Consider the following 10,778-nt stretch of genomic DNA (forward strand, 5'->3'; position numbering starts at 1 on the left):
TTTAGCGGTATGCAGAGGATTCCAGATTTTAAAGATGCCCGGTAATGTTTGCGTATAGAGAGGGGAATGGAGAAGAAGAAGAAGACAACATTAGCAGATGGAATGACGGTTTTACCCCTTATTTTGACGTCCAAATAACGGTCATTTAACAGAAGGACCAATATTGGAAAGATTTTGATAGTCAAGTGTCAATTTTGTCCAAATTAAAAGACGGGGACCAATTGTGGAAAATCGCTATACTCGGAGGACCTTTGCTGAAATTAACTCAATTTTTTTACACACACACATATATATATATATATATATATATATATATATATATATATATATATATATATATATATATATATATATATATATATATATATATATATATAAGAGTATATAAGAATTATTCATATTATTATTTATGATTTATGAAGTACATATTCTTAAAATGTCTATTTCTTAAATAGTCTTGCAATGTGAAACTCAACATTCTAATGCAAACATACTATTGTATAACTTATAAGTTCCTTCTCATAAATGAAGGGAATTGAAGCCTGCAAATCCATCACTATAAAAGCTGTAAGATTGGAGTATTGAACCACACATACATTTAATTTTGCTGAATTATATTATATGGAAATTAATTAAATGGTCTTAGCTAGCTTGCTCTTCCAAATGGAAACTACTTGATCAAGTGCTTTTGTGGAAGAGCCATCTTCATCACCAATTGCCTTTAAGCCTGCATCTTTTAGGTATCCCATCTTTTCTCTCATCTTTTTTCCTTGTTCACTAGCCATTAGCCCCTTGACAACCCTTGAAATTTCCTCCCTCCCCACCAACCCATTCTCATCACTAGCCTTAGGCCTCAGAGCCACATTCAGATCATCAGTTAGCAGTAGGGCATTCATCTTCTGCTCAGCATAGAGCGGCCATGCAACCAACGGCATCCCGTACGCAATGCTCTCGAGAATCGAGTTCCACCCGCAATGAGTCAAGAACCCGCCTGTGGAGGGATGGCTTAGTATCTGGTGTTGTGGGGCCCAATTGGGCACCACAACACCGACCTTATTCTTGATTCTCTGCGCGAACCCTTCTGGTAGAAATGACAGAGGGTCACCTGGATCTTGGGTACTAAAGAAGGCCATTGATGAATTCTCACTCGGACTTCTGATCACCCACACAAACCTTTGCTCACTCATTTCCAACCCTAATGCTAGCTCAATAAGCTGTTGATGAGAAAGAGTTCCCCCGCTTCCAAACGACACAAAAAGCACAGATTTCTCAGGTTGTTCATCCAACCATTGCAGGCATTCATCATCACCACTAACAACGTTATTATTGCTACTTGAATCCATCCGAACAAGCGGTCCGACCAGGTAAACCGGAGGTACAGATTCCTGCAAAGCTTTTACTGCACCTTGCTCTGCTTCATTGAAGCTATTCACCATGATGGCTTGAGCGAGTGAAAGCCTCTTAGCGTGGTGAAGAACCCAGGTGTACGTCTCGTCCTGGCGGTCCTGGACCGGGTCAATCAGGTCCTTTCCATGAACCGGGACGGAAAACCCCGGGATCTGAACCGGTGTAGGAAGATCTCTGAACTCATCGCAGGGCTGCAGAGACGAATCCAGCTCCGGCAAGTAAAGAGTAAACGACAAGATGAAAGCCGCGGAAGGGGAGAAAACGCAGGTCATGATTCCGAGCTCATCAGCCACATCAAAAGCGCCGGTGCTGAAAAGATCCACCGCCAAAGCAACAAGGCGGCGGCGGGTCTTCGCCACCATCAACGACTGGAGGGCTTCCCGGAGCGCGGGAAGAGAGAGGTCCATGGTGCGGCACATGCGCGTGACGGGGCGAGCATCGGGGGGTAGTTGGTGGAGGGGAACGGGAGGGAGAAGGAGGTAGTCCATGCCGGCGGGGAGATGGGATTGGAGGAAAGCGTTTTGGGCAGTGGAAACGGGGCCGGCATCTTGAAAGGCGGGGAGGATGAGAGTTGCAGTGAAGCTGTATTGGGTGATGAGGCGCTTCGCCAACTCCACCAATGGGATTATATGCCCCATTCCTGGAGTTGAAACAAAGGCTATATGGGCTTCTTCCATACCTTTTGCACAATAATACTCCAACTTGATTTATTTTTTAATTTGTTATGGAAGAGGAAGAAGATGAATTCATATATATATATATATATATATATATATATATATATATATATGCACTCCTATTTCTTATTTCCAACACTTCTATTCCATTCACAAAATTCTAATGTAGACACTTTTTTTTGGATTCACATGATAAAAATATCTCATATTTGTTTGTCACATTATAGAGTAAAATAAAAGTAAAAGAGTAGAATTTGATAATACATATATATCTTTTAGAAAAGTCAAAAAAAAAAAAAAAAAAAAAAACAGGAGACGGTAAAAACCACATGCCTAAGAGAGAACTGAGAAACAATCGCAACCGTACAAAGTGTCCGGATCTAATGGATCATAAACGCTATGTTTAAAAATAAAAATAAAAATACAGTGACATTTTCATAAATAATTGAACTTTGAAGTTAAGTAAATTGTGTTAAAGTGCAAGTAACCGTTTCATATAGTGCACATAACTGCAAGTGAAATGTATTAAAAGTTTAACAAATAATGTACACTGAGCATCAATATTAAGTGCACATAACATTATCATTAATTGCACCAAACGTTATTATTAAGTGCATCAATGTGAAAGACGTTATGCATTATGTGCACCAATGTTAAAAAGGTAAATTACTTGCACTATTAAGTGAAAGTAGTTGCACTTTTTTGTTGCACACTTACACGAGTTATTTGCACTTTTAACACATGTTACTTGCACTAAAGTTTGAGTTATTTACAAAAATATAATCGCATCATTTTAAAAAAAATTACATCTAATTCGTTAAATCTGGATACGTGAATACCTACCATTAGTTCTTAATTCTTTTTTGGACATCCTTTTTCACTTGAGTGCGCCCGTAAAAAAACGACTGGTTAGCCAATCATGTACAAATTTCAAATGACTTTTATTAATAATGTAGTAAACAAATAATTTAATAAAAATAGACCAAATACCATAACTATGGTTACCTTTGACCGGCTTTGTTAGTTTTTTTAACACCATTTTACGAGTAATAGAATTATAGAATTGTTGAAATATGAAGCAACTCTACTTAAAGTTCGTCAATTTATTAATTTAATAATTACAAAATTAGACTTTGCATTTACCAACTTATAATCATTTGTTAATTATAATTTATCTAAGCTCTATTTGATAACATAGTTAGCTTATCAGTCAATTTTGATTTGTTTAACCAATATTAGCTATTTGACTTGATTAAACAACTAATATGAGAGTTTGATTAATTAATTTTTTGTAACAATTTATTGCTCTAAAATGTTAAAAATTCAAAAAGCTGCTCAAAGCAGCTTTTTTGATCAACTTTTTTAAAAAGTTAATATACATGTAATCAGCTATCAGCTAACATCTAATTTACCAAACATTTTTTTATAATCAGCTAATGTTATCAACTAGTCAAATTCAGTGACACAATCAACTAATAATTATTTTCCAAACACCGCTAATCATTCAAAAAAAAAAATTGTTGAGATAAACTCAGTCTAATATTAATCCCTTTTAGTATGAGCACCGTGTTAAACTCTCTAACATGAAATCTGTCTACGTGGACAGGCCTGGTGGGTTCTCTCATATATTATATTGGAGCAAGATAATCGCAGCCTCTTGAAGTCAATAAGCTTAGGTATGCATTTCACCCCAACAATTTTGACCCTTTTAATTGACTAGTCCTAAATCTACTTTTAGCCTGACCAGACGTTATGCCATGGAACCGTGTTCACCATTCATGGTGAACACGGTTCCAACGGTGTTAGTGCACCGTTATCTTTCTTTTTTTTTCTTTTTTTTTTTTTTTAATTACGTGACTGCCTACACATTCACTTTGGAACCATGCCTACACATTCACTTTGGAACCATGAGATTATGAATTTTCTGTTATGAGATTATGAATTTTCTGTTATGAGATTATGAATTTTCAGTTATGAGATTATGAATTTTCTGTTATGCGATTATGAATTTTCTGTTATGAGATTATGAATTTTCATTACATTCATAATTTCGGAGTTTCGGACATTCATAAATTATGAATTCATGCATGCACATTCACTTTGGAACCATGCCTACATATTCTCGTCCGAAATCACGGACATTCATAAATTATGAATCCATGCCTGCACATTCACTTTGGAACCATGAGATTATGAATTTTCTGTTATAAGATTATGAATTTTCTGTTATGAGATTATGAATTTTCAGTTGTGAGATTATGAATTTTCTGTTATGCGATTATGAATTTTCTGTTATGAGATTATGAATTTTCATAAAATTCATAATCTTATAACAGAAAATTCATAATTTGATCAGTAACGCGCCGTTAACTCCACATCCGCGATTTTTTTTTTTTTTGCCTAAAAACGACGTCGTTTTGACTTGTGTTCACCATTCTCGGTGAACACGATTCCACGGCATAATTTGCGTAGCCTGACAGGAGAAAGGCAAATAAAAGTGTTATATTAGAAATATTAACATATTTAGACTAGTCCTCTAAATGTTTAAATTTTTTTTTTTAATATTTAATCTAGGGTTTAAGGTTTCTCTTCCTCTATTGTTATTTTCAAATTCTGACTTTTCGCCTTCTTTTCTAGCCAATTCAAATTTGTTCATTTTCACGACAATTAGATTGGATTCGTACCCCTAGCGGATGTAGATGCAGAAGAAATTTTTCAAATCCACCTTTAACATATTAGATGCAAATTCATTCCAAACCTACTCCAATTCGCTCAACGCTCACCCCAAGTTGTTTTGACCCTTTCTTGTGCCTGAACACGTTTGAGATATTAACGATGGACTTTATCATAGGCCTACCCTTATCGCATGGCTTCATCATCATCATAGTGGTCATTGATCGACCAACTAAGTTCGCACACTTTGGGTACGACTCATTTCTCTGCATCTCAAGCAACACAACTCTTCAACGATATTGTTGTCAGACAACATTCATTCCCGAGTGTTATCATATCTGGCCAAAGTTTGAATTTTCTTAGTATCATCTAGAAGAAGCTATTTGAACTTAGCAGTATGACCCTTAAGCACAGTACATTATACATCTCCAGACGGACAGGCAGATGGAAGTGGTGAACAAAGCACTTGAATAGTAGCTTTAGGCATTTGTATATGGTTTAATATGATTTGAAAGTGGACCCACTTTTAAAAGTTTAGAACTATAAATATGTTTTTTTTTTTTTTAATGCAAGCTCATACCATAGCCTGACATTCTTTAACAAAGTGAGCTAATTTTTTCTTTTTTAATAAAGCTATTATTATTATTATTTTAGGAGTGAGTTGGAATTATAAGAATGTAAGGAAAATAGTAAGCCAATTACAAATATGATTATATGGTAGCATGAACCCTTTTTTTAAGTGAAAAAGTATTGTAAGAAAAAACAAAGCCTAAGAATAAGACTAACTTTATCCTAATAATAATAATAATAATAATAATAATAATAATAATAATAATAATAATAATAAGAAGTAAAATAAGTAAAATAATGAAAAAGGATAAAGATAACCCGCTATAGCTTTGATTTATGAGAATTCCTCCAAACACTATCTAAAAATATGATTTGAGTGAAACTTGCTTTGTAACATTTGCTAACAAAGGCCCATAATGAGACAAACGGCAATTATACTATGGACTAGACCTTGGTGTCAACAATTAACAAATTGTATTTCTATAAATAAATTTAAAACACATAATGTTAACGGTAAGTACATAATATGTTAATTACAAAGTAGTTTGCAGTTCATATTATGTTAAGAGTAATAAACAACTCACAAAAGAAATCAAACCAACCAATTAAGTTAGAGTAGCTCTAGCCCACTACACCAGACTTGCAATCGCATTTGTTGCAATTGGCTTGCCCACTACATCAGACCTGCAATTGCAGGTCTTTAAAAACATTTTATTCTTATGTTGCCACATAAAATTGCAAGCAGAAGAATTGAAGGATTACACTCGGTCTAAGAGTATCACCATATACACTAATGCAAGACAAATACTGCTTTATCTGACACTTCATAATTGGTTAACTCTCTCATGTCGTCCTTCACATTAGGTAAAGAAAACCACTTGGTTACACTGAAATAAGACCCACATATCCCGCATACAAGCCTAAGATGCATGAAACAATGTATGCTCCGGCCACAATAACCGGTTCTCGCAACCCACACAATTCCAGGTGGTGATGAAATGGTGCCATCCGAAACAAACGCTGCCCATTTCCAACAAACTTTCGGCTTGCCTTGAAGAATGACACCTGATAAAAAAAGAATTTTGTAACACCTACTATGTTATGTTAATGCAAGTGTGAAAATTGAAAAACAATATGGCATTCATCTGAAAATGTATAATAAGTAATAGGCTGTTGACAGGTTGAGGATAGAAGGATAATAATGAGTTCTAATCACAGCACCTGTAGCACAACAGATAGCGCTTCCACAACAAAGATTCCAGATGCAATAAACAATGGGAAGAACATTCCAGTAACAGCAGCCATAGAAGCTAGGGCTCCCCCGATGGCCAAAGATCCAGTATCCCCCATGAATATTGATGCTCTGTAGCGATTATGCATAAGAAAACCAACACAAGCTCCTGCAATTGATGCTCCAAATATCGCGACATCTGATTATGCATGCATAAGTTCACAGTCAGTAATAACCACTCAAAGAATGATAATCCACTGTAAAACATTAAGAGGCTTTTGTATATTCTACAAGTAGCATGTTCCTTATGATAAAATTTAAATGAAAATTAAAAAAAATATTAACATCAGGTCAAAAAGATATGAATCTCCATTTGGGACAGCAGTACTGCTTTTTTAATAATTCATACTAACCAGGACATATTGGAAGGACTGCAATTGACATTCCAATAAATGCCAATGCAGCAGTACCACCAGCCAATCCATCAAGACCATCTGTAAGATTAACTCCATTTGCCATGGAAGTAAAGCAAAAACAAGTCAGGATTGGATAAAACCTTCCCAGGCAGACCAGACCAAGGGGTGCAGGCAGAGGAACCACTGCTTTCCTGCATGCAACAAAGAAGTCAAAAGTTATCCAGCTGAAACGCTGATGCTCAACTGTGTCTATCCAAACATCCTACACCTTTCAGCCATCCACCCTCCTCCCACCACACCCCAACATACACAAAGGAAAGCAAGGAAAAAATAAGAAAAAAGAATCTGAAAATTTATTTATATGCCAAAATGGTACAAACCGCACATATACAGATTCCATGAAGGAATAGTTATTTTGGAACAACTCCACAATGTATTCAAGAAAGCATTCCAGGAGGCAAGGCTTCAAACACACAATCGACAGCAATGCGGAAATATTCATGTCATTACTTTTTTTCCCATTTAAATTCCTTAGACAAGACAAATGGTCTAACATATATGATTATACTGCAAGTCTGCAATAGTTCAAAACTTAGATGCATTTGAGTGACATTAGATAGTTCATCTACAGATCCCAAATTTCTAAAGATCCCAAGTTAAGGTCATGGCTACAGAATGAAATATATGATTGACCACCAAAAGGATAAAAAATAAAAAGTGCAATTGTGCAGTTCAACATCAGAATACAAGATGCCATCTTGACCAGTCATACGAGAATAGATATGTGAGTTACCATCAGAAAAAAGGTTGATCAAATAGTTACAAGAGTGTATACATGCTGTAAGGTGATGATATGTCTGTGGTGTTCAACCAAAAGGAGAACCATATTCCTACAGCTACCTGTGTAAATACAAAACTAAAGATTAATCCTCAGAGTTGAGAAGATAATGTCTTTAACAATGAGATTTAAGAAAAGGATGAAAGTAATGGGAGATGTATAACCACTCACCTCCAAGAGAATTCTAATCCAAGCAGATAAACCACGGTTGTTATTCTTGAGGCTTACTAAATCATCAAGAAATCCAATTGTAGCAAATGCAAGAGTTGCTACAGATGCTCCCAAAACTTCCACAGAAGAAAATCCTAGTATACTGTCTGCAACAAGTACACCAATGGGTATAAAATATAATCCACCCATTGTAGGGGTGCCTTTCTTAGCAGAGTGTTGCGCAGGCCCCTCTCTCCTTATTAGAGAGCGAAGTCTTAATGTACGAAACAATGGAACACATACATAGCCTACGCAAGACACTGCAACTGCAGATATGAGAAAGGGGCGCATCATAAAGAATGGTGCCAAGGGTAATCTGACTACTTTCCAAGCACAGCAGTCCACTAAGAAGAGCAGCAATGTTGAGAATGTCACAAGACCAATATTGTTTAGGATTCCATGCCTAATCCTGCAACAAAAACTTGCCAAAGTCAATCAGTATTCACTGTCAAACACTGGACAGAAATTAGTATTCACTGTCATGACATTTGATAATTGATAGGGAACTAAGTTACTAATGAATATAAATTTCTCATGTTTGACCCAAAAGAATTTGGAAAGAAAAAAAAATCACACAAAAACAATAAATAAATCAGAAGTCTAATCAGGATCATATCTTCTTTTTGAGCCCCAGTGAAAACAGGTCAAGAGTGGTTCCCCACATAACCCTGGGATAACTCAAAGTCTAACCTATTGGCCACAACTAAGGGTGCTTATAAACTGAGTACACCTTCTCAGGGTTTTCACCCAAGTAAATTAACTTCAGAACAAAAAGGACCAAAAAAGTGTTAGTTATACAGGTAGGCAATACTTTCTTCTCCTCCGTGTTCTGCCTAGCATTGTCAGCCTGTGAGCAGTTACAGTTATGGAGTCATCAGCAGGATATGATTTCTCCTTCGTGGTAGGCAAGTCAACATCAGACGTTGGTTGTAACACAGTTTCTCCATCACTTTCTTCACCTTCACTTGATGAGATCCCATAATCCCCATATCCAATGATCCCATCACTCTCCCCCCAGTCATCAGTTGAAAAATCAAAGTCCTGCATAATTTACCAAATTTATCAAATGCTGAACGTTTTAACCTGTGACAGGCTATGTGAAACTAACAAGTTCCATTACCTATTACACCCAATAGTATAATAACTTAATACTTCTGAATTTGACTACTATTTACTCCAATATCACCTCAAGAAGTTTACGAAAAGGTCAATTCAAAATTAGTTAGTTTTTAAAACCAGTCCAATGGTGTGGGTATCGTTGACTTAGTTACATATTTCATAATTTAGATTTAAAATGGAGAATGAAAATAACTAGAGTGTTTTCATTATATCACAATATTACATTATAATTTATAACATGAAGGAAGGTACCGTATAATTCAAAACCTAGATAAGTAGATAAAGGTCATTTCCATGTTTTCAGAATTCACTATTGAACTTTTGACAAGCGTAAGGAACATGACAGTATGGTACCATGGAAGAAAAGTCATATCCCAATTACTCCAAAATATGAATTTCCACTTTTATGATGTATAGTTTCCACATATCATTTAAACTTTCCACAATTATCACTCAGCCATCTAGTGTGAAACCAATATCCTAGTAATTTCTGATGAGGACACCATTTTGTTTGGATTAGCTTGAATGCTTGATACAGAACTTTTGAGAAACTTGAAAGGTTCTCAAGCTAGTACATTAATACCAATTCGATTGCTCCTCATTTCTTTCAAATGATGATATGCATTTATTAGAAGAAGCAACAATTACCTCACCCATGAGGCGAACAGGCACAATCCTATTCCGACAACAAAGTTCACAGTGCTGAGAATTAACTCTAGGAATCTGTTCATAATACGCACATAAACCATCGATTAAACCTAATAAACGCCTCGAGCACACAAAGAATTACATACCTACACATACACATCCATATAAATGTAATCTTATCTCGAGAATTACCTTTAGGTTGAAACAAGATCTTACTGTGAAGCTCTCTTGAAAAAATGAAACGCAGAAGCGGGAAGGCTTGGAAGGAGGAGAGCGTTTAACAGATTGAGAGAAACATAGACGTGAGAAATTCGCGTCCAAATTTGAGGCAGATAAAGTGTGAGATCGCATATTGTCGACTGTTAGCTTGGCCGGAAAATCTTGTTTCAAATGCTCCGAGTATTGAAGGAGATCGGCCGGCGCATTTACATATAGGGTATGTATAGAGTATCTAGAGAAGTTGAATCACAGATTCACAGGCATATGCACCAAACAAAAAACAGGGGTTACCGGCAGAGGAATATTCTGAGCTGAAGAAATATTTTAGAGGGAAATGAAACCTTTCACTTCGAAATCTCCGGAACGATTCTACACGAAATGGGAAATGTCCTTTCAAAAAAATATTTTTACTATTTCTTTTTAACTAATTTCATTTTTTTTCTTAAAATTATACATGTCAGTTTACATTTATATTTTAATTATTTTTTTAAACATTTATATTTAATCCTAGCATTATTTTGACATGATTATTTTTTGTCTTATGTTAACAAAATTATTATTTAAAAGACGTTAAATACATGACATTTTGATCTATTTAATTGTAAGTGTTAAATCATTTTCTTTTTTTTTTAAAATTTATACGTATCATTTCAATTTTAATCTTTATTTTCAAAACATAACAGTTGATCCTAACCAGTGGCCATAGCCACAATGGGCGCAGTTGCCTCCACTCCCCCCCACCCCATCTCATGTATATATATATATATATA

At 35.5% G+C, this 10,778-nt stretch overlaps 2 protein-coding genes across 5 annotated transcripts; both read right to left on the minus strand.

The window, feature by feature from the left end:
- Positions 1 to 428: 428 nt before the first annotated feature.
- LOC109183682 (hydroquinone glucosyltransferase-like) lies at positions 429 to 7,548 on the minus strand. The gene is made up of 2 exons (XM_019333739.1): positions 7,543 to 7,548; positions 429 to 2,086 (listed from the first exon to the last, which is right to left on the minus strand). Exon 2 carries the CDS (start codon positions 2,082 to 2,084, stop codon positions 633 to 635), a length of 1,452 nt encoding a protein of 483 aa, XP_019189284.1. The 5' UTR covers positions 2,085 to 2,086; positions 7,543 to 7,548; the 3' UTR covers positions 429 to 632.
- On the minus strand, positions 6,190 to 10,404 carry LOC109183681 (phospho-N-acetylmuramoyl-pentapeptide-transferase homolog). Of its 4 annotated transcripts, none has more exons than XM_019333737.1 (9): positions 9,982 to 10,404; positions 9,790 to 9,864; positions 8,834 to 9,063; positions 8,166 to 8,431; positions 7,984 to 8,117; positions 7,810 to 7,874; positions 6,972 to 7,165; positions 6,549 to 6,757; positions 6,190 to 6,392 (listed from the first exon to the last, which is right to left on the minus strand). In XM_019333737.1, exons 1-9 carry the CDS (start codon positions 10,138 to 10,140, stop codon positions 6,210 to 6,212), a joined length of 1,515 nt encoding a protein of 504 aa, XP_019189282.1. In that variant the 5' UTR covers positions 10,141 to 10,404; the 3' UTR covers positions 6,190 to 6,209. The 4 variants fall into 4 exon arrangements, with proteins under 4 accessions (XP_019189282.1, XP_019189283.1, XP_019189281.1 ...); XM_019333738.1 differs by having other exon boundaries at positions 7,984 to 8,016; positions 8,119 to 8,431; XM_019333736.1 differs by having other exon boundaries at positions 7,984 to 8,431; positions 10,006 to 10,404.
- Between the last annotated feature and the right edge of the window lie 374 nt (positions 10,405 to 10,778).

The sequence above is a fragment of the Ipomoea nil genome, unplaced genomic scaffold, assembly GCF_001879475.1.
Source record: "Ipomoea nil cultivar Tokyo-kokei standard unplaced genomic scaffold, Asagao_1.1 scaffold1149, whole genome shotgun sequence".
Lineage (NCBI taxonomy): Eukaryota > Viridiplantae > Streptophyta > Magnoliopsida > Solanales > Convolvulaceae > Ipomoea > Ipomoea nil.

Coding starts and splice junctions, on each gene's coding strand:
- LOC109183682 (XM_019333739.1), bottom strand. CDS start 2,084: ATGGAAGAAGCCCATATAGCCTTTGTTTCAACTCCAGGAATGGGGCAT.
- LOC109183681 (XM_019333735.1), bottom strand. CDS start 10,140: ATGCGATCTCACACTTTATCTGCCTCAAATTTGGACGCGAATTTCTCA. Junction 9,865..9,981: donor GATCTTGTTTCAACCTAAAG/GTAATTCTCGAG, acceptor TATTATGAACAG/ATTCCTAGAGTTAATTCTCA. Junction 7,875..7,983: donor GGATTAGAATTCTCTTGGAG/GTGAGTGGTTAT, acceptor GTATTTACACAG/GTAGCTGTAGGAATATGGTT.